The sequence below is a fragment of the Pongo abelii genome, chromosome 4 (assembly GCF_028885655.2).
Source record: "Pongo abelii isolate AG06213 chromosome 4, NHGRI_mPonAbe1-v2.0_pri, whole genome shotgun sequence".
NCBI classification, from domain to species: Eukaryota; Metazoa; Chordata; class Mammalia; order Primates; family Hominidae; genus Pongo; species Pongo abelii.
Window position 1 is genome coordinate 98509379 of NC_071989.2, and position 24579 is coordinate 98533957.

Genomic DNA, 24579 nt, shown 5'->3' on the forward strand with positions numbered 1-24579 from the left:
CAATGAAATAAAAGTTAGGTGCTGTGAAATACTTTGAGCCTCATGATAGGCACGTCACTGTAAGAACAAAATCACTCTTAATGATTAGTCATTAAATGACTTTGTATATATAATTTTTCATTTTTTGAAGAATCTTTTGAGCATTTATAATTATCATCTCTGTTCAACCTGCATATCTGTACTTCCCTAAGACTTTGCAGCAATTTCTGTTAAAGTGTATGACATGTGCAACATAGGAGGGTGCTTTAGAGAATCAGAGGTGGGGGATTAGAACTGGGATATAATGCTAGGAGTGGATGGTGATTCTCTGCCCAACTTTGGGGACCGGGAAGACCAAGCCCAGAATGATCCTTGGGAGTATACATTGTCTTTGTTTTACTTCTTTTTCCTTAACTGTCTACAAGGGATAAAGTAGAGTGTTCCACTCTGGGTCCTTGAAACAGCATTGACAGCAAATAGAAAAGCCTATTTACTCGTGGCATGTTTCTCTCACAGAAAACACCACCACTCTTCAGTTACAAATAGCTCGAGATAAAGGACTACTTGGGGATATTGCCATTCACTTGAGAGCTCAACCCAATTTCTTACTGCATGTCGATAATCAAGCTACTGAGAATGAAGATTATGTATTGCAAGAAACAATAATAATAATGAAAGAAAACATAAAAGAAGCTCATGCCAAAGTTTCCATTTTGCCGGTAAGTCAAGGCTACAATAAATGTGATCTAAAATAAAGGAAAATGCTCTTAAGTAAAGTTGTGATGCTCTTGTAGGTAAAAATCTTTTTTTTTTAATAAAAGGATGCTTTTAAACATAAAAATGTAAGTATTCTACTGTTCCCACCCACCTAAATATTTAATAATGAATGAATATTTTATAACTGGCTGGCAAAAATGATGTCTATTACTTGTATTTATTCTTGAACTGGAATATTGTTTGAATGAATTTTGAAGCACTGAATTTAGATTAATTATATCTGATTGGATCCACTGTAATTTTGTTTTGTCAGTTTTTAAACTAATGACAACAAATGAAATGCCCAAATCAATCTGGTTATTTTTATTATTCATTTAATAGGACAGTATTTTCCTTTCATGATATGATTACTTGAATCAGGATTAGTCTTCAGATGGTTTACATCTGGTTTTAGCTCTCTGTATGTATCCATGTATGTATGGGGAGAGAGAAAAACAGAGAAAGGGGGAGAATATGTGACTATATCAGTAATGATGCACAAGAAATTTTAATAGTGGATTAGTGTTAATGATATTATAAAATAATAACAAAATGTTGTGTTTTATATTATATAAATAGTATTAATCTTATATATTATATACCATAGAATATATGTTATTAAATATATATGATATTATATAATGTTAGTGTTACTAATAGTGATATTAGCGGTTTTAGGTAATAGTATCTCCTGCAGAGTATAATTTGGGAAAGATATAAGGGATGGGATAGAAATGAGGGTTTTTTTCCCCCCTTTTTAGGGTGTTTTTTATCTCTGGAAATTTTTCATTATGCAAAAACTAAGAAATTTTTAAAAATTAAATATAAGCATATCTAGATTTTCAAGTCTAGAGCTTTTGCTTTAAAAATGTATGTAGCATTTACCAGTGTTTCCTGAATTTTCTTTTGGGATATTAAATATGTAAAACATACAATAGAATATGGTCAAAATTTCAGGATAGATTTTTAAAAATTATTTTATTTGCTAATGAGTGTGAAGATTCCATTGAAACATCTCCAGTGAGCTAGAATATTCCGTAGATTCTGAAGTGGTCAGTGGGAATGTATTAAAATATAACAAGAATCTTTTTTATGTCTGACAGAGCTGCCATTCCTGTGAACAAAGTCAATTATTTCTTTACTGAAAAATATCAAGTATTCAATGCAAGTTAAATGTCTTAAAAAAAAATGAAACACCGTCTTTTTCCCCCATGCCCCAGGATGACCTTCCTGAATTGGAGGAAGGATTTATTGTCACTGTCACTGAGGTGAACCTGGTGAACTCTGACTTCTCAGCAGGACAGCCAAGTGTGCGGAGGCCTGGAATGGAAATAGCTGAGATAATGATAGAAGAAAATGACGATCCCAGAGGAATTTTTATGTTTCATGTTACTAGAGTGAGATGAATTTTCATTTGTTTACAGTCATACAGAGGCCTCTCCCTGCTGATTTGGCCAGTGTTTTATAATATGTTTTATAATATGTTTTCTGCAAAACATTTAGCTTTGCCTGTATTTATTTTTAAATAAATAAATAACCAAATTTGTCTTATAAACTAATTCTTAGATTTCTTTGGGCTAGACCAAAGGATTCAACAAGTTTACTTTCATTAAATTAAACATAAGAGTTCAGAAGACCTTTTATGCATGTTTAATTTCTACTTTAAAGGGTGAAGTATAGAAAGTTAAGTAGAAACAGTAACTTTAGAAAGGTGACTTACGAGAGTTACCATTTTATCTTCCCTTTCAACTTATATTCTTTACTTAAAGGGCGCTGGGGAAGTTATTACTGCCTATGAGGTGCCTCCACCCTCGAACGTTCTTCAAGTTCCTGTAGTCCGGCTGGCTGGAAGCTTTGGGGCAGTAAATGTTTATTGGAAAGCGTCACCAGACGGTGCTGGCCTGGAAGACTTTAAACCATGTCATGGGATTCTTGAATTTGCAGATAAACAGGTATGCCAGTCATTAACATATTAGCCTTTTTGAGTTGTGCTTCAGACATTTTGTAGGCATCCATCAAATGAATGTACATTAGTGCTTGCTAAATGCATTATACTCTAAATGTTTCTATGTTAATTCAAACAAATATTATTAATTGAAATACAATTTATTAATGGGCATAGGAAGAGACTTATAAAGATACAACAATCTTACCCTTTTCTGAACCCCCTGCCTCAGTTTTATTTAAAATAAATAGAAGTTACAAAACAGGATAATAATTGACTTAGAAGTGCCTAACAATGTATAGAAAACTGTCTGATGAACTAGACTCTTCCTGTGGACTTTAGTTTCTTTTATCTTTTATTTTGTTTCTTAATGCCAGTAAATACAGATATTTATTTAGAATTTTCACTAAAAGTGTGGACAGTTTTTACTTAATATCTAAAATGCCCTTTATAATTAAAAAAATTGACTAAAATAAGAGAAAATGAACAAAATAGTTAAAACTTGAAAAACTGAAAAACAATATTCTAGATTTAGGCTAACCAGTCTTAAATATTATAAAACATTCCCCAAGAATTACAAATTTTGTAAACTTGGCATTTTGTAATATGTAAGAATAAGATCTTTTCATACAATTTTTTTATCGGTAAGTGGAAAAGTCATATGAACAACCATGAAAATGTTAGTAACTTTAACTAGCACCTCTATCTACAGGTAGCCTTATTTTGGCTAGACAAATTACCAGAGTATACGTCAACTTATTAGTTGCTCATGGGAGACAGTAGTAAATGCTGTTAAAAGGTAAGCATACAGATATAGATTTTCCTACAGAGAAAAACCTATTATTGTTAATATTTTTGAAATCCTGAGCTTTTAAAACAGATTTAGAACTTGAAACATTTCCTAGTAAAAAGAGTGGAATGCAATCCCAGCACTTTGGGAGGCTGAGGCGGGTGGATCACGAGGTCAGGAGATGGATACCATCCTGGCTAACACAGTGAAACCCCATCTCTACTAAAAATACAAAAAAAAAGCCGGGCGTGGTGGCGGGCACCTGTAGTCCCAGCTATTCCAGCAGCTGAGGCAGGAGAATGGTGTGAACCTGGGAGGCGGAGCTTGCAGTGAGCTGAGATCGCACCACTGCACTCCAGCCTGGGCGACAAATCGAGACTCCGTCTCAAAAAAAAAAAAAAAAAAAAAAGCGGAATGCAAGTCAATGAGATTCTTATGTTAAAAGCAGAAACAAATACATTGATTATTCATTGAAGCAGCCTTCCAACTTTAATGACATTATCAGCACTTTGTCTGTGCATGAGGTTCAAGTTCTATCATTAACCAGAATCCTTAGGATCATGCTTATTCTTAAAATTCACATCCTCTAGGGAAGGGACTCTGTATTCTACAGCACAGATTTGAGGTACAGGCAATTTAATTAGCTTCTATTTGAGCATTTGATTTTATTCATGTTTCTACCTGTCTGAGTGTGATATCCAGGTTTTTCACTTTTCTCTGTTGTTAAATTAAAGATTTTAGGTGGATTTAACTTCATTTTCTGATAAATGTCTGTGTCAGAAACACTGGAATATTTTTATGACCAATAGTGAAACTGCAAGCTAGATCAAGTTTTATTTATTTATAAGTTTATAAAAACTTTTAACATAGACTCAGAAAATTGAACTAAATCCTGATTATAAACATCCAGGAAAAGCAAATTTGGGTTTTCTTTCTGCCTTTCTTTTTGACTACATTGCAAGAACAATATTTGAAACCAATGGGATTTATTTTAATTGTAGAAGACAGTGGTAATTTTTATGTAAGTTTCATATCATGTAATATTAATACCAAGCATACTGCATTTTATGTTTGTGCAATGGTGTTAGAACCTGCTTGACATTAAAAAAATTTTAAGAATAAAGATTTATTGTTTTTAATCTGTAAATAATACTCTTATCACATCAATAATGTTTTATCTTGAAAATAATAGACTGTAAATTTCTGACTTTGAAATACCATAAATATACACAACTTTAAAATGCCGTAAATATACATGCCATAAATATATACAACTTTAAAAGTATTACAAATATAATAAGCAAAAAGAACTACTTTTTAGTACCATGTTTCTGAGATTTTTGGTTTCAGCTAAAAAATTAAAATATATGTAAGCAAAAACTGTGATTACATTACTTCTTTCCTCATTTTCTATCTTCCTCCTTCTTTTCCTCCCTCTCTTTCTCCCTTCCTTCCTTTCTTTCATAGGTTACTGCAATGATAGAAATCACCGTAATTGATGATACTGAATTTGAATTGACAGAGACGTTCAATATTTCCTTGATCAGTGTTGCTGGAGGTGGCAGACTTGGTGATGATGTTGTGGTAACTGTTGTTATTCCACAAAATGATTCTCCATTTGGAGTATTTGGATTTGAAGAAAAGACTGTAAGTTAAATATATCAGGGGAACGCCTTGTTTCAAGCTAGAGTTTCATGGAATTTTGAGTAGAAAGTGTCTTACATTTTTGTTTTGAAAGTCTTGGCCAGGCATGGTGGCTCATGCCAGTAATCCCAGCACTTTGGGAGGCCGTGGCGGGCAGATCACGAGGTCAGGAGAGTGACACCATCCTGGCCAACATGGTTGAAACCCCATCTCTACTAAAAATACAAAAATTAGCTGGGTGTGGTGGCACATGCCTGTAATCCCATATACTTGGGAGGCTGAGGCGGGAGACTCACTTGAACCCAGGAGGCAGAGGTTGCAGTGAGCTGAGATCACGCCATTGCACTCCAGCCTGGCAACATAGAGAGACTCCATCTCAAAAAAAAAAAAACAAAAAAAAACAAAAAGGCCGGGCGCGGTGGCTCATGCCTGTAATCCCAGCACTTTGAGGGGCCGAGGTGGGCGGATCACAAGGTCATGAGTTTGAGACCAGCTTGGCCAATATGGTGAAACCCCGTCTCTACTAAAAAAATACAAAAATTAGCCAGGTGTGGTGGCACATGCCTGTAGTCCCAGCTGCTTGGGAGCCTGAGGCAGGAGAATCACTTGAACCCGGGAGGCGGAGGTTGCAGTGAGCCGAGATCATGCCACTGTGCTCCAGCCTGGGTGACAGAGTGAGACTTCGTCTTTAAAAAAAAGAAAGAAAGTCTTTATTACCCTTCATGTGTGAGTCTCTTCTCAAGGATCTTTTGAGTGGGCTATTGAATTAAGGGCCAATCCTCCAGCCTGTGCACACAGTTTTGATAGTAATGTGAGCTCTTAATATTGGGAAATTACGAAGGGGAACAGATTCCTATTTATTGGGTGTAGTAGACTAAGATGTACTTTTCATCCATACCACCTATTCTCTGCCTGCTTTACTGCCAGACCACCAATCTGGTCACAGGCAAGATTCTGTCATGGGTCTGCATGTTACATCCCACAATGGGTTTAACTGGTGAGGGTTTTATATTACCCACTGTTATGCTAGTCTGTTGTGACTTATGTAGAACAAAACACCACAGTCACCCCCACCCAGCTCATGTATTTCTCTATATTTGTTCTCTCTTACTTCTCATTGGCTGTTTACTTCCAAGACTTGAAAGAAGGAACCCAATTATTATTGATTCAGCCACAAAGAGAGAGAGAGAGGAAAAAAAGGCTAATTAATCATGAAAACTAAGTATTTGTGCAGCCAGATTTGGTACCTAGTACTAAATTATCACTACATCTTAAGTATAAAACACTATAAATTCTATCATAATTATTATTACATGATAACTATGACATAATATTATGACCTTATCTTTCAAAAGAAATTCCAAGGTATGAATTAGCCATAAAAATATTTAGATAATCCCCATATACTCAGCAACTTTTCTGGCCACATATGTCACCATTCCCTTCATTTAATCACTTATAGGTAGTCAGTAATTCACATAGATCACTTTTAATTAATAAACCAATTGCTGAAATACCCATTGTCTACTCTCCTGTGGATGGAAGGCTAGACTGACAGCTTGCCTACAAGGGCTGGACTTCCTGATGCTCCAAAATTGAAATATAACAAATAACTGCCTAATGATTTGGCTATTGAATTTCAACTTCATAAGAAAATAGGACCTGTAAGAGGGACAGAACAAACTTTCACTGTAGCCCAATGAGCTCTTCCTTGGAAAAAAAATGGGCAGCTGTGTTTGTAAAGAGTGTTGGATTGGCAAAAGAGTAACTGTGAGTATCTCTCAAGCAGCAGAAAATTACACATGAATATGTAATTTATTTTTTATAAAATTGTCTCTTAGCATATAAGTTTAGATTACAAGTTCAGGGTTTAGTATTCAAATCTTCAATTGATGAAACTTCACAATAACGTTTTTCATCAAACTTCTGGACTTGGGCACTGGACAATGTGTTTATAATCTACTTTTATTGTTAGAGAAAATGAAGACCTACACTAGTATTCATAAATAATTTTTGTTCATTTTATTGTAACTGCGGTCATAAACTCTAGTGTTTTAAACCTAGTGTTAAGCACACCTGTTCTGGGAAATAATATCGTTACAGCTACAAATTTTCAATTTGTCTTAGAGTCTAAAGGGAAGATTTAGGTTACCCAATTCCTACTGTATTGTTGAATATGTAAAGCATGCGTGCTTGGGCTTTAATTCATTAGATGTCGATGGCTATTTTGATTGTTGGTGATAATAGTAGCTGCATGATGCTCAGCCCTTTGTGACTTTTTTCCTTGCTTATATCCTATCTTTCCTATCACAAAAGTTTCTTGGTAACGTGAAGTTTATCTTTTAACCTTAATAACCTTATCTTTTAACCTTAATAACCACAATATTGTGCACACAATAAACATTCTGTTAGCATTATTTGGTGACACAGATTAGTTTCACAGCTGAGGTACGTTGAGAAAAGACTGTTAGTATAAATCCATCAAAATTAACAAGCTGTTCACAAGGGCAATGTGGTTAAATATACCAAAGCCCTGGGAATAGCAGAGACCCATGGAAATCTACTTGTGAAACCTAAACTAAAATGTTACATCTGCGGAATCAAAGAAGACTTATATAATGGATTTCCTTTATTTTTTTCTTACTAAATATCACTGGTCCCTGAGGAGTGGTATGAACAGTTTGGAGTCAAAATACCCTAATTAGATTCCAGGCTCCTCCTCTCCAAATATATGTATATATCTGGCCCTCAGATTTCTATGAGTTTCTGTGAGGTTTAAATAAGATAAGGTATATGTAAGAACTGACACACAGTAGAAGCTCATTTCAGTTTGTTTTAAATCTGTGCTCTTGACATCAATGCAAATCTCACGAAGAAAACAAAACAAGATTGTATTGCATGTTAAGCTTCTATCCGTCTTGAAAGTGGAAAGCATTGTGTTATATTTTCTGTTTGTATAGCAGATGGATGATATAGGTTCAATGAGAACTTTGCTTCACAGAGTCAACATATGTACTTCACTTAAACTAGATCTGTTAATAAGGACTTGTATAAAAAATAAATAATTCTGGTAAATGAATGTATTGAATCTCCTCTCTTTATCTCAGAGTAATAAAACCTCTTTTAAAGTTTGACTCGCTAAAGTAGGTACACCACAGATAATTCAGAGGACAGTTTAGGTCTGTATTATGTGAGGAGCTTGATTGTAGTAACAAAGATCCCCCCAAGTCTCAGTTTCTTCATATAGTAAATGTGCATTTCTTCTTCATGCAGGAATCCTGCACCAGAGTGCCCAGTTGGCTGATGCTTATGGACACCTCTTATTCAACTGGCAGCTCTCAGGCCCTAGACTCTGTCCATCTCGGGGTTCTGTCCTCTTCTAGGTCCTGGGCCTCCTCTCTATTCACCTGCCAAATGGAAAAGTAGAGGATGTGGGGTCTTGTGTGGGTGTTTATGGCAAGAGTATTGGCAGCATAAATCATTTCTGCCTCTATTCTCTGGGTCAGAATTCAGTCACATGCTCTACCTAATTGCAAGAGAAGACAGGAAATGCCAACTAGTTGAGCATCTAGGAATAGAAAGTGGGATTTGGTAACAAATTTTTTCTGCCACATGATAATAACATGTAACATTCTAAATTTTAAAACTGCAGTCATAGTAAACAGAAATAAGATTCTACTTGTTTATCCTGCTCTTTTTGTTTTTTTTTTTGTTTGTTTGGCCTTACTGAATTTTCTTCTTTCAGGTAATGATTGATGAATCCCTTTCATCCGATGACCCTGATTCATATGTGACATTGACGGTTGTCCGGTCCCCAGGAGGAAAAGGAACCGTCCGACTTCAGTGGACCATAGATGAGAAGGCTAAACATAACCTTAGTCCTTTGAATGGGACCCTTCATTTTGATGAGGTATAGTCAGCATTAGCACTCCTGTAATTTTTCCTTAATTTGTCTTTGATTTTCTTTTTCCTTTTTATTGTAAATTCAGGGAGCACATGTGCAGGTTTGTTACATGGGTATATTGCATAATGCTGGTGTTTGGGCTTTTGGTGAGCCCATAACCAAATAGTGAATATAGTACCCAATAGGTAGTTTTCAACCCACACCCCACTCCCACCCTCCCACCTCAAGTAGTCCCCAGTGTCTGTTGTTTCCATCTTTATGTCCATGTGTATCCATTGTCTAGCTCCTACTTATAAATGAGAACACATGGTATTTGATTTTCTGTTTCTGCATCAATTTTCACTTAGGATAATGGTTCCTAATTGCATCTATGGTGCTTCAAAGGACATGATTTAATTATTTTATATGACTGTGTAGTATTCCATGGTGTATATCTACCACATTTTCTTTATCCAGTTCACTATTGATGGACACTAAAGTTGATTCCATACCCTTGCTATTGGGAATAGGTTGACTGATGTCTGATGTTGAGTGGAAGCACCTGCCCTGGTGTGGGCTACAGGCAGGGAAGGATGGTAAGAAGCGATCATGTTGGAATGTATTGGGGTCTCTTGGGGAGTGGTAAGGGGGTGTACCAGCTTCTAGTCCTGAGCCAGCAGGAATGAAGTTTGCGTCCCTCTCGTGCCCCTGTTGCAGGACTCATGACTTTCAATTCATAAAGACTTTGTCCTTTGGCTCCTCAGTGCAGCTACAGGCCACAGATATGCCCCTCTAGGAGCTGCTACCAAAATGGGCTCAGGGCAGGGCCTCTTCCGCAACTCCAGGGCAAGCAACTTCACAACTTGTCTGTCCTCCATTGCTGGGACGCTGCTGCTCTGTGTAAGAGGGGGAGTTGGGCCCTGTTCTTCCTGTAAGCCCAAGTGGCACAGGCTCACTTTCAGCAGGGATTGAGCCACTGAAAAAAGCACACAAAAAAAATGCTTTCTTTGTGTGTATGCACTAAATCCCAGTGGGAAGAACCACAGCTGTGTCTGCAACAGTCTAGAGGGGGAGATGACCCCCTCTCTACGACTGTCCCTAGGCATTGGTGCTGCCCCCTTCAGTGACTGGCCCTATGCCTGCATTTCCTTTGTCCCAAGGGAACTTTGATGGGCTGTGCTCCCCCTCCCTTATGGGCAGCCTACACTGTGGGTTAGATCTCCAGAAGTCCTTTAGCTCCCTGGGACCCACCTGTCACCCGTGCTTCCCAACATCAGAGCCAGTTGTGGGGTATATTTGCAGGAGATCTGGTGGTGCAGTGACTCTAGAGCAGAGAGGTCTCAGGCAGGGCAGTGACACTATGGGTACACAACCAGTATGGCACCCTCCATCTCAGTTTGGGTCTCAGGGAAACATAGGCACGCCTGCACAAGCTAGCAACCTGGTTCTCTGTCCCTGGGAAGTTCCTGAATCGCCACTTATAGCATTGTCTTGGGTCACTAGCACAGAGGGGCTCCTCAGAAGCTTGGCAGTCAGGAGATTGTCAGAGGAGTGAGGGGAGGAGAGAAGCACTCCCATCTACTTTCCATGGGGCTCCAAGCTCCTTGGGGGTCAATCTTTGTGGACTCTTGCTGCTTCCCTTTTCTGCACCCCAGCGTCTTCCCACTGGCCCTCTGACAGATCCTGGCGCTGTTCCCCCAATTTTCTGTTCAGAACTTGGCCTTTCACCGGTAACTTTGATCATCTTCCTGAGGAGAACTGGCACCTGATGTCCCTAGAGAGCCATCCACTTGAGGCACTGAGTGCTGTGCTGTCACTGCTGACGGGAATGGTGACTGTAGTCACCCTGTGTGGCCACACCTCGAGAGCTGTCTTTGATTTTCTTTTGCATAGTATTACTTGTAAATTCATGTGATAATATTTACTATGACTGGGATTCTTTTGGAAATCCATATGCATGATGAGGCGAAAAATTCACACACGACACACACACACACACAGAAACTCTAGATATCTGAAATCAAATTCTTTTTTTTTGAAGTTTTTATTGATACATAATTGATATACATATTTTCAGAGCACATGTGATAATTTGATGCATTCATATAATCAAATCAGAGTAATTGAGATATCCATCACCTTAAATATTTTTTTTTATGCTAGGAACAGTCTAATTATTCTGCAGCTGTTTTGAAATGTACAATAGATTATTGTTACCTATGTCAAATTCTTTTTTTTTTTTTTTTTGGAGACAAAAGGTCTTGTTCTGTCAACCAGGCAGTAATGCAGTGATGCAATCATAGCTCATTGAAGCTTCGACCTCCTGGCTCAAGCAACATTTCCACCTTAGCCTCATGAGTAACTGGGACTACAGGCATGTGCCACCTTGCCTGGCCATTCTTTTTTTTTTAATTTTTTAAAAATTTATTTTATTTTATTTTATGTTTATTTATTTATTTATTTATTGAGACAGAGTCTCACTCTGTCGCCCAGGCGGAGTGCAGTGGCGCGATCTCTGCTCACTGCAAGCTCCGCCTCCCGGGTTTACACCATTCTCCTGCCTCAGCCTCCCGAGTAGCTGGGACTACAGGCACCCACCACCACGCCCGGCTAATTTTTTGTATTTTTCAGTGAGACAGGGTTTCACTGTGTTAGCCAGGATGGTCTCGATCTCCTGACCTTGTGATCCGCCCGCCTTGGCCTTCCAAAGTGCTGGGATTACAGGCGTGAGCCACTGTGCCTGATCTATAGTCAAATTTTTAAATTCAGATTCTGCCCCCGTTTTGCCATCAAAACTACCCTTCTCTCACAGTTTTCCTCTCCTGATTGAAGGCAAAGCCAATCAACCACGCTGGATGTCTGGGTGTCATCCCCAGCTGCACCCTTTCTGTAATCGTTACATGTATTTGATTACCAAGTCTAGTCAGTTTTCCCTTTAAGTGTGCAGAATTATTCTGACTGTGCAGAACTTCTATACTGACTCAAAATACTGATTGTGTAACATAACAAGACAATGTCAAACTTACAAAAACTTATAGTTTTTAACATCCATGTACACTTTGAAAAAAAATTAAGAAAGTATTTCAGCCAATCAAAAAACTGAAACACAATAAGTAGTTTGAGAATAGCAAGCATATTACAGTCCATCTGTATGTGTCTCAGCCTCCCACAGTGATAAGAAGTGAAGGTGCAAGGTCCTATCTACTTTGAAGGAGGAACATAATCTTTTGGCCCATGGAGTTGGTTTCTGTAACTTGTAAGAATGACTCCCTTTTTCAAAGTTTGGTCGGACATTACAGATCTGTTTCTTTATGTCTTCATCAGCATAAGCCTGAGAACCTTGGCTGGAGTATCAACCAACCCACTGTAGGATGTGATTTTTCTGGTTGCCTGTGTGCACTCAGTTTCTTCCTCCTCTTTCCCTTCTTTGGCTAGTTTTAATAATCAAAAGAAGGTGGGGAAGCAGCATATGGGGCCCAGTTAAGCTGAGCACAGAGTTTTTTTTAATGAATAATCCCAACCTAACCACAGGACAGTGGTATTTACCAATCAACTCCTAAGTCTTTTTCTGGAAGGGAGGATGGGGAGGTGGAAGAGACAATCTGATTATAAGATATACATGGAAATACAAAATGCCAAGAATAGCCAGCAACTCACAAAGAAGAATGTGGAGGGTGGCCCTACTTAGCCAATGTGTCAGATAATACACAGTTAAAGTAAATAAGGCAGTGTGGTATTTTCTCTGGGATGAACAAACAGTCCAGAGAGAAGAAAAAAGTCCAGATTTGTCAGTCTTTTTATAGTTTTTGCTTTTAGAATCATGTTCGATTCTAAACAGCTTTCTTAATTTAATGCCTAAACAGCTTTCTTAAATTAATAAAGATGAAACCAGAGTACAATTAGTTAAAAAAACAAAAATACCAGTAAAACCTGATTCATAAATTAAACAAACTTAGAAAATAAGAATTGACAAGAAGGAAATAATTATTAAAAGAGAGAAAATATTGAAAATTGTAAGAGACTATATAAATGTAGACAAATAAATTTTAAAAACCTATGTGAAATTGGCTCTAGCAGATATACAGCAGATATAGAAAGTCTAAACCTATGCACTTTTGAAAATGAATAGAGAATAAACATTAAAAACATTAAAAGCTCTGTAGGTGGTTTTCCAAAGGAATTCCACCAAATATATTTACACGGTCCATGTCTTACTTTTTTTTTTTTCAGTCTAGTGACTCTTCTTCAGAGCCTTCAACATGAGATAGCACAGAAACAAATACCTTTCTTCCCTTCAGTATTGCAGTATGTGATTAAGGAAGTCATCAGTGATGCCCCCTGGCAGTCTATTTGCCATGCACATGCTCTGCCATCATTCTTTTGGTGTGATTACCCTGATGGTATTAAATCTCAAGCAAGATGTTGCAGGAATATCATCTATTTACTTCTCAGCTTCTGACACATGATGACTCATGAAACATCTAGGTTGTGTGCTCTAGCCATGATCTGAAAACCTCTCACCTGAGGAGCATTTAGAATTTAGAAATTAGTTTCAAATGTCTATAAAGATTTTCGTCAGTAATAAGAAGCAATAATTTCCCAGTTACCAGATTCTTACTGCTAGATACACTTCCCAGGTGATTAAAAAGGTTTTCTTGTTTTCAGTGTAAAATCTACACTAAAATGGCAAATAGTCTGATCTTTTCTTCCAGCGAATAAGTTCATCCATTTTTAGAGTACTGCATTAGGAGGGATGGCGTTGTTTCTAGATTCCACTCTCTCCATCTACTTGTTTGGTCATCAGCCTGGTACATTTCATGTACAACTGTGTAATGGGTCCGTTGTTTTTGTATGTCTAGTTCTGAATATATACAAACATCTATGTCTCCCACAGGTTCTAATTTGGTTTTGAGGATGTCTTTCATCATCTCTCAGTTCTAGTCATGGCTAGTGCTATCCACTCCATCAATAATGCCCAGGTGGAAATCGTCCTCATAGCAACTTAGTATTCACACTGGCAATAAGGAAACCTAGTCTGCAGAAGCTGTTATACCTGCGGTACATCCCAGGTTGTACCAATGCTTACTGTATAATAGTTTCCTGGACTTTCTCAAAATGTAACAGTGACTGTGGAGTCACCATTGCCCATCTTACAGGGAAATTCTCACAATAATTCTGTTCAGTCCTACCTTGGTAACAGGGCAAAGTCCTTCTTTCCTATTTCTACTTTATGCAGGACAACTAAGCTCCATACTTTGTTTATAGAAACATGCAACTCTCCGGAACTGATGAATCGTCTATAGGTGATAAGTCAGGGGGAAATTGCACTTTACCTTCCTTGGGGAGAAAATTATGAGGTGGAGATTCGTGTCCAGAGGCTTTTTAGGAAGTGCTCTTGAGGTCAACACCTGTGTAAGTGAAAGAAGCAGGGTTGGGCAGGGATGAAGGCAAACCATGAGGCAGTTGAAACTGACGCTACAGTATACTACAATTTGTTTTGAAAAGGGACTGACCCTTCAGAGCTGTCTGAGTTAGAATGATGGTGAGTTTTATAATCTTCTGTTGAGCAGTCATTGTGTATAGACCATGCCAGGAAGAGCATTTGACCATGTGAGAAGGGGTTGTCTTCAGATGAGGTAATTTGCAAAGGAGCCTGACAGATGAGAGTTGTCTGCTGGGAACACTTTCAGCAGACAGGGTAATGAGTCCTTCCCAGAAGGGGAATCTTAGTGAACATCAGAGCATCCACCACTGAGATGCAGGGTAGGGCCATGTTCAAGAGAAGTTTGTTCTGAAAAGCTCTGCCTCTGTTTCCCTTGGTCTTTTATGATATACCTTATTTTTTCACTGCCCACTTTGACTCTTTGCCTTCTACCCATTCCTGCTTCCTTCCTGCCCCATCCACTGTTGTTGGTCCCAAGAGTACTCCCTATTATGTCTTTCCTCTCTTGTCTTTCTCTTAGCAGAGTAACTTCTAGAAACTTTGTTAAGTATCACTGTAGGCTGGTAAAAATAAAATGGTCCTGGGAAAATAAGAGGAAAGAAATATACAGAGAACAACTACGCCAATACTGTGAGAGAGAATCATGATGCGTATCATTTTTATCTCTACCTTTTCCTCTGCATTCTAAAACAACTTGAATTTGTCCTATGCATCACTGATTAAATTTTCTGCAGTTTGAATTGTGCATTTTATTGTTTCTCATGAACATTGTAGTTTTGCAATTGCATTTTTTCCTTGAGATTTTTATTATTAAATAGTATTATTTTAATCTCTTCATTCAAGCTTTTGTTTCTTCATAGTTGCTTATTGTTATTTTTACAATATATGCATTTAAAAAATTTTGTAAGGGCTTCTAGGAAAATATGTGCTCCCTGCCTGAGACCTCATTAGATGTACTTATGAAAAATCTGTAATTCTGGGATGCAGTGCATCACTCCCATTCCTTTTACTCTCTACATATTATGAATTGGAAACCCAGAATTGATATAAAGATGAAAGAGCTGATAACAATGGGAACACTAAAGCTCTGAGGTAGGTGGCAGCCAGTTATTCTTGGTTAGTGTAGTCTCTGTGGCCTGGAGTTCAAAGAAGTCAGGAAATGGGTCTTACCCCCAGTATTAGTTTGTTCTCACACTGCTAATAAAGACATACTCAAGACTGGGTAATTTATAAAGGAAAGGAGGTTTAATGGACTCACAGTTCCACATGGCTGGAGAGGCCTCACAATTATGGCAGAAGATGAAGGAGGAGCAAAGGCATGTCTTACATGGCCGCAGGTAAGAGAGCGTGTGTAGGGGAACGGCCCTTTATAAAGCCATCAAATCTTGTGAGACTTATTCATTATCATGAGAACACGACTGGAAAAAACCCACCCCCATGATTCAATACCTCCCGCCAGGTCCCTCCCATGACATGAGGGGATTATGGGAGCTACAATTCAAGATGAGATTTGGGTGGGGACACAGCCAAACCTTAACACCCCCTTTGTGGTACTTCCTGTTATTTAGGTTCATGGCGTGGAATGTGTTTCCTCTAGTCTACTCCAAACTGATTCCTTCCTTAGTGAAATTGTACCTATATTTTAGAAACATTTTAATCTTTAGTTTCTTTCTTTCTGTTAGTCTTGGCCCTTTATGGTGTCTACATGTGCATTTGAAGAAGGCACAACTCATGCAACGAGTCTCTGCCAGTTTAACTCAGAAGTCTCTTTCCTCCATCTTTGTTTTAATTTGCTGTAAAAATATATGTGCTCACGGAAAACAAACAAACAAACAAACAAAAAAAACAAAAAAACCTCAGTCAGTACAGAAGGATGTAGAAAAATAAGTAAAATTCCCCTGACTCCTTCTGAATCTTGTATTCCTACTTCCCAGAGGTAACCGCTATTGACAGTTTTTTATATACCCTTTGAAAAATTTTTATGTGTATTCAAATATGTGTCTTATTCTTACACAAATGGAATTTTACACTGCAATCTGTTCAGTAACTTGCTCTTTTTACTTTATAATCTATCTTAAACATTTATTTTTCATGCTAGCTAAAATCCGTTGCACTAAAAAAATTGGTTACATATTTTTCATTGCATAGATTCCCCTTAGTATTTGATACTATTGACATTTCTTCATGCGCACTGTTTTACTGTGGTGTTTATAGTTCTCTTACATTTTTTATATCTTTCTGGGATTCACATTTCTTATTTAGTATTTAGTTCTGTCTATTTCTCCTTTCCCAAATGTTTATATACTTTTGCAGACTTCTATCACCCATATTTGTATTATTTTCCTCTCCTTTACTATCTTCATAATCTTGATTCTTTTGAAATATGGGAAGTAGCCACTGAAAAGTAAAAAGAAACTAACCAATTTACAGACATTTAGAAAGTGTTTTATACAACAACTGTAATTTAGAAACATTTTAATGAAATAGCAGGTTGCTACCTCAACTTAATATCTACATCATAGGATAAAAATTAAAGGCTTTAAATTTTTAAAATTCAACACCTTTTCTACATCATAGGATGAAGAATTAAAGATTTTAAATGTTTTAAAAACAGGAAAAATTTATATTTCTATTTTCCTGAGATAGCCTATATGTAGTACCATTTCTCAAACTGTTGCTCTGCACTGCTATTCAGCAGAATAGAAATAATTGTTCTGAATTTTAAAGAAAAAAAGGGATTCCAGGTTCACATGGACTTGGGAAAACCTTGATTGAGCTAAGTAGGCTCTTTCTATGCAGGGTTATTTTTAGACACTTTAATATACTGAAGTCCATTTTGAATCTCTAATAGAAATATTCTGAATTTATTCACCTGTGAAACTTCCCCATCACCTTTTTATTCCAGAACATTTATTACTATCTTTCATAACCATTGGCTGGGATTTTCCACCTGTAATCACCCTTTTCCCCCTCTTACTGGTTGTAGATTTCTTTGAGAAATGAAGAGCATATGATATGAAGAGCTGCCTTACATATATATACAGTAGATAAGGTGGAAGGCAATATAAACATATAAAATATAGTTGATTCTCATGATTCACAGTAGCCAATCCTTATCATTCACAATCCCCTACTTGTGAATTTCCCTACTCACTAAGGTGTATTTGCAACCTCCAAAGTCGATACTTCTGGTGTTTTCATGGTCATTCAGGCACATACAGAAAGTGTTGGAGAATTTGATTCACCTGATTAGTGCATTTCCAGCCGAGGTTGAACAAGCCAACACCTTGACTTTTTGTTTCAGCTCTCATGTTGTAAACAAATGTTCTTTTTCCAGTCCATTTATTATCACTTTTTAAAATTTTTGTGCTTTCTGTTGGTGAGTTTTCTGTTTAAATTTGCCGCCAAGTATAGTGCTGAAATATGGCGTTCCTAAGCACAAGAAGGCTGTGATGTACCCTAAGGAGAAAATATGTAAGTTAGATAAACCTTATTCAGGTGTGAGTCATAGTGCTTATTAAACATGAGAAATGTATTTGAATGATTCTAAGTTTTTGCCAATATGTACATGTCTGCAAGTTACCACAAGAGTGCTCAATATTGATTTTGGGGTTACAAAGTTGGATGAGTAGACAAATGTGCAAATAAGGAATCCAAGAATAGAGGAACCAACTGTATATAAAATCAGTAGCACCTTGGAGAAATTACTGTACATATAAAGAAGTATGTAAAGATGTTTATGGCAATATTATTTGTAATAGTAAATAGCCGTTGTCAGATAAATCTTGCAAATAGTATAAAGGCAAACAATGGAATCCCCATAGCAATGAAAATAATACATCGAGTCTGAGAGCGGTGGCTCATGCCTGTAATCCCAGCATTTTGGGAGGCCAGAGCCTGGTGGATCATTTGAGGACAGGAGTTTGAGACCAGCCTGGCCAACATGGCAAACCCCTGTCTCTACTAAAAACACAGAAATTAGCCGAGCATGGTAACACACACCTGTAATCCTAGCTATTCGGGAGACTGAGGCAGGAGAATAGTTTGAACCTGGGAGGCAGAGGTTGCAGTGAGCTGAGATCGTACCACGGCACTCCAGCCTGGGTGACAGAGTGAGACCCTGTCTCAAAAAAAAAAACAAAAAAAACATTGAATCTACATAAGAAAACATGGGTAACCTCAACAGTGTGCATTGAAGGAAAAATTAAGGAGACACAGTGCATTTTAGAGTGAATAATATGATGGGAAGAGTTTTGAAAAGGGAGATCGAACTGGGCTAATAAATGGGTCAAAAAGAATAAATTATAATAAAAGACCATTTGTTGTCCAGTAGACACAATGCTGTTGACAGGAGTAGGACCAATTCAAACTATGCACCTGAGATCCGAGAAAAAAATAAGAAAAAATAAAATCATTAACATTCTTATGAGTTACAGTAACGAGAAACAATGTACTATGAGAAAGAAGTATAAAATACCTAGGAATAGATTCAGCAAGAAACAAGTGGAACTGATATGAGTAAAGATAAAAACAAAATCTTAAAGGTGAAGGTAAAAGAAAACTGAAACATGCATATAAAAGACCAAGTTCCTAGATAGAAAAACTACATATTCTTATGAATTAGGCCCTTTACTGCTACCTTTAGATATTTTTGTTAACTAGAAAGTGCCATTACTAATTTAACAGCAGCAAAATATACCATGAGTTGGATATCCAGTGTTGATGAACAACGGCTGGCATCTCGGGCTGTGGTTGCCCTGTACTACAACTGTGATCTAACGTGGTTCACACTTTGTTTTCTCCTTTGAATGGAGCTGTTTCTTATAAATATAAAGTCTGTGACCTTTGTCAGTTTACATCATTGTGTGATCATTTGGCTTTCTTTAAAAATTGGATTTTCAACGGTTAACATTTTTCAGTAAATTTAGGGGTTGTATTCTTTTCCCATTTTCCCCATAAAGAACCTAAGTGGAATTTGTATTCAGAACTGATTTTTGTGGAGTAATTCTTTCTAGCTGCAACTCATAATTCTAGTGACTAAAAAGACACCCTTAAAAATGATTATGGACATAAACATTATTCTGCTAATGACAACATTCAAACTTTGGCTTTGGTCAGTCTGGAAAATGCACTGTTTCTGTCATTGGATGTAGACTGAGTCCCAGAAGACCATTGTGTTGCACACACTTCAAGACACAGTGTTGGAGGAGGACAGGCGTTTCACCATTCAGCTGATATCAGTTGATGAGGTAGAAATATCTCCAGTAAAAGGTAAGAGAAATTCACATTTTTGGAAATTAAAAAGTAAATTCTCAGAAAAAATGTAATAAAAATAACCCATAGTTACAACAATTGACAGTGTTAGGTTTCATAATTCCTAAAACAAAGATACCGTTTTCCACATGTATTAAAGGTTAAGAATTTTTTAAATTAAAATTATAATACCCAATCTTGGTAAGGTCATAGGTCAAAGATTTCATACTGCTTAGCTGTGTAATTTTTTTTAATGAAGATGTTGATTGTAGCAGTGTTTATAAAATGTAAAATAAAATATGTCAGCTTCCTAAATGGTCCAACAGTAGGAGACTAGTTAAATGTGTCAGAATACTATGCAGCCATTCAACGTGACATAACAGGAAAAACTCTTAATTACATTAAAAATTAAGAACACATAATTACATGGATAATTGTCACGTTAAGAAAACAGGTTTTACGACAACATGCTAAATGTAATCTGTTTTGTCATGTGCATGTCTTACATGAGGTTGGAATTGTTTATTTGAAATGTTAATAGTGGTTTTTGATTACCTATATTTTCTAAACATATTTACAATTATCGCACTTTACCTTTGTAATAAAACATTATTTTTAAATGTGTCATATTATGTTTAGCATTATAGCCTGTGTACGTCTGTTTTCATCTGAAAGTAGTTACTCAAATATTTTGACACTTCAGAAACAGGCATTTTAAATCTCATTTGCCTCCAGTTGATATGATGATTTGTTTTTTGGATCCATAGAGAAAAGAGTAATGATTCTAAAATGGTTTTATTGTGCTATAAACAATAATAACCAACCATAAAAAACTGGTTCAGAAACTTTTAGCACGAAAATTTGGTGATTAATACATTTCTTTTTTGCCATCAAGAGCTCCATCCTGTGTGACGAAAAGCAGATTTAATGTCCAAGGAAATTTTTAGAGTTGTAGAGTATCTATCACTGTATATACTTAGGGTAGTTATAATTTCTGCATTTTCGTTTAGGATATTTTCCAACAAGGGAATCACATCACTGCACCATATTCTTTTATAAGTCTTTAGTTAGCTCTAGTTAACTCTTTCATAAGTCTTTAGTTATCTACATCATGTTAAAATGACAGATGTCACATAGGCTAATTAAACATAGAAGAATATATGATTGGATCAGGATAAATCATTTACCATATTAAAAAAATTTTTTTGAGGCAGGGTCTTGCTCTCTCACCCAGGCTGGAGTGCAGTGGTGTGATCACAGATTACTGTAGCCTTGAATTCCCAGGCTCAAACAAACCTCCCACCTCAGCCTCCTGAGTAGCTAGGACTACAGGCATGTGCCACTATGCCCAGTTAATTTATTTTTGTGTTTGCAGGGATGGAGTCTCCCTATGTTGCCCAGGCTGGTCTTGAACTCCTGGGCTCATGGGATCCTCCCACCTCAGCCTCCCAAAGTGTTGGGATTACAGGTGTGATCCACTGCACCTAATTCTTAATATCTTTCTGTCTGACTGTGACACTTGCTGTGACAAGCCACTCTTGATTCCATTAATCCATTGCCAAAGAAAGTGAGAGTATAGTGATCTAGCTCTATGTGTCATGCACCCCTAATATGTGTTTCTGGAAACAATTTTCTTTAAGTTTCTGCTAAGTTATATGGATACTCAAATACTTGATATAGTTTTCTATTTCCATCTTAATAGAAATATTTGACACAGGTTTATAAATGCTTACAGTAAAATGATAGAGTCAGAAAATTAAAAATGAAAAAGTGCCCCCAAGAAGTCTTGCTTTTGCCACATAGCCAGTTGACATAGCTATGTAGTCAATTGCAGTGAGCTGCAAAATGGTTACTGTAGAAGCAAATTAATGCCAATGGTAGAGGAGCCCTTGCTTTTCATGAGAGTGATAGGGAAATTACTGCCAATTTTTTTCATTAAAATGTAATCTTGGGCAAGCGATTTGCCTCCATGTCTTCAAGACCTCAATGTGCTCCAGTGTCATAGGTAAAATGAGGATATTAATACCTTACTGATATGAGAGTCATGAGAATGAACTAGATTCCTGTGTGTAAAGTGCTTAGAAAGTTTCCAGGCATACACTGAGTGCTTATGTGCATCTGCTACAAAGTGGTCTATATCATCTTGAATTTAGGTAGTGCATCAATAATTATTCGGGGTGATAAGCGAGCATCAGGAGAAGTTGGGATAGCTCCGTCATCTAGGCATATCCTCATTGGGGAACCCTCAGCAAAATATAATGGTACCGCTATTATCAGGTAAGGACTTCATGATTTTTCTTTGCCTATGTGGGGGTTACGAAGTTTTATTTAAATAACTAGTCTTAAATTTATCATTCTCAATACATACATAGTCTTCAAGCATTAACATCCTGTATACTGTTAACATCCTGTGGAGAGGAGAACAAATTTTGGGCAGAAATTGAAATAATATCCTGACCTATCTTGATGTTAGATCATGAAAAGGTTTCTAACTCTTGAGTGATTTGCACAAATTACATCAAGGAAAGCACATGGAGTTGAGATCAGAAAATCTATGCTTTCACCTCTGTTCTGTTACTAAACATGTGATATAAGGGAGTTACTTCATCTCTGCAAGCTTGTGTGTCTTAGCTACAAAATCATTCCTTAGAACATCATCAGGGCCAAACATTTTGCTTTCAAGTGTTCTAAAATCAGAGTCTGTATTAGTCTGTTCTCACACTGCTGTAAAGAACTGCTTGAGACTGAACAATTTATGAAGAAAAGAGGTTTAATTGGTTCAAGGTTCTGCAGGCTGTACAGGAAGCATGGCTGGGGAGGCCTCAGGAAACTTAAAATCATGGCAGAAGGCGAAAGGAGAGCCGGCATGTCCTACCTGGCTGGAGCAGGTGGAAGGGGTGGAGAGGTGCTACATACTTTTCAACAACCAGATCTTGTGAGAACTCTATCAGGAAAACAGCAAGGGGAAAGTCCGTCCCCATGATTCAGTCACCTCCCACCAGGCCCCACCTCCAACACTTGAGGTCACACTTCAACATGAGATTTATGTGGGGACACAGAGCCAAACCATATCAGGGCCTATTATATAACTAAATTAGTATGATCATAGGCAAGTTTGTTTCTCATAAATTTTTTTATGGGAGATGGGAAGCAACTATCAATGGCATAGCTGGGTTTGACTTTATACTTTATCCTCATGGTAGTTATCCAGAAGTAAGACTATCCCTTCCCATCAGCATGCCCTTGTATGAAGGGTTTTCCAGTCTTTAGAGAACTTAGACTTTTCATATTTTATGCCTTGCGTGTTAAGTGAAAAGCCTATAAATTTAATACTTCTTTTTATTTCTTTAAACCTTCTGCTTTTAGTAACCAGTTTTTGCCTGTATTCCTGTCAAGATAGATTTACACTAGCTTAATACTTTGGGTGTTACTATCTTGGAACTTTAAGACTTTCTTTGGTTTATAGTTGGTAAATGAGGTTATTTAAAAGAAAACTGTTATTGAAATGGATGGAAATTGATTACTGTTAAAAGACAGAGAAAATGTTTAAGAAAAGTACCTTCAGTTGAAATGTATTGGATATACATTTGTTTATTGTTGTAGCCTTGTTCGTGGCCCAGGGATTTTGGGGGAGGTCACAGTGTTCTGGAGGATATTCCCTCCTTCCGTGGGGGAATTTGCTGAAACATCAGGAAAACTGACAATGCGAGATGAACAGTCTGCAGTCATTGTAGTAATACAGGTATCAATATTAGCTGGTTTCTGTTATGCCCTTTACTCTGTGTGCTGGTGTGTGCGCATGTGTGAGCATATGTGTATGTGTGGGTGTGTTTGTGTGTGTGTGGTTAGAAGTGGGGGATGGGGAGAAGGTAAATATTACAGCATTTGTGGTTGTTGGCGTGCATGTGTGTGTGTGTGTGGTGCGTGTGTGTAGGGTTGACAATGGAGATTGGGGAGAAGGTTAATATAACAGCATTTGTTATTGTGGAGGTGCCTGTGTGTGGGGTTAAGAGTGGGAATGAGGAGGAGATTAATATTACAAAATCTGTTGTTATTATTTAGAGGTTAGGAGTTTTTCTTGAAATTCCACAGATTCTACTGTCGGTGACTCTTTCTTTCTCTAGGCTTTGAACGATGACATTCCTGAGGAAAAAAGCTTCTATGAGTTTCAGCTCACTGCAGTCAGTGAGGGAGGTGTTCTGAGTGAATCTAGCAGCACTGCCAACATCACGATGGTGGCCAGCGACTCTCCCTATGGCCGATTTGCCTTTTCACATGAGCAACTTCGAGTGTCAGAAGCACAGAGGGTATAGCATGAAATGCTTAAGATTTTAATATCATTTTTATTTTTAGATATTAAAATGTTTTCTTGTTTCTATTCCAAAGTTTTCACAAACTGATTAATTTGCTCCAAACATCATTATTTTAGTATATAATGTATATAATTTTATAACCTTATATGTAACTGTAACACAATCCTGTCTGTAAATAGAACCTTTAGTTACAGACAGTATTGTCTGGTAGATTAAACATCCAAATCAAATAAGAAAATGCTTTTTGCATAGGTTAACATCACGATCATCCGTTCTGGTGGAGATTTTGGCCACGTGCGACTCTGGTACGAGACGACGAGCGGGACAGCGGAAGCGGGCTTGGATTTTGTTCCTGCAGCAGGGGAACTCCTCTTTGAAGCAGGGGAGATGAGGAAAAGTCTGCATGTTGAAATCCTTGATGATGACTATCCTGAAGGCCTAGAGGAATTTTCTCTAACAATTACAAAGGTGGAACTCCAGGGAAGGTAAAGGAGAAAGGCAATTAGGAAAAAGAAAGCAAAGAGCAGAGAAAGAGAGAAAGTTCTATTGTGTAGATATTAATACTGAGCTCTA

At 37.3% G+C, this 24579-nt stretch overlaps 1 protein-coding gene across 10 annotated transcripts in view; it reads left to right on the forward strand.

Annotated features, from left to right (window-relative positions):
• The window catches only part of ADGRV1 (adhesion G protein-coupled receptor V1), a 583931-nt gene that overhangs the window by 193153 nt on the left and 366199 nt on the right, over positions 1-24579 (forward strand). For all 10 annotated transcript variants that reach the window (XM_054555740.2, XM_054555742.2, XM_054555736.2 and 7 more), the window contains 10 exons: positions 496-698; positions 1956-2132; positions 2505-2687; positions 4938-5117; positions 8860-9024; positions 19594-19711; positions 21847-21970; positions 23297-23435; positions 23818-24000; positions 24259-24491. In XM_054555740.2, the coding sequence (XP_054411715.1) occupies positions 496-698; positions 1956-2132; positions 2505-2687; positions 4938-5117; positions 8860-9024; positions 19594-19711; positions 21847-21970; positions 23297-23435; positions 23818-24000; positions 24259-24491 (1705 nt within the window). The remainder of the gene's footprint in view (positions 1-495; positions 699-1955; positions 2133-2504; positions 2688-4937; positions 5118-8859; positions 9025-19593; positions 19712-21846; positions 21971-23296; positions 23436-23817; positions 24001-24258; positions 24492-24579) is intronic.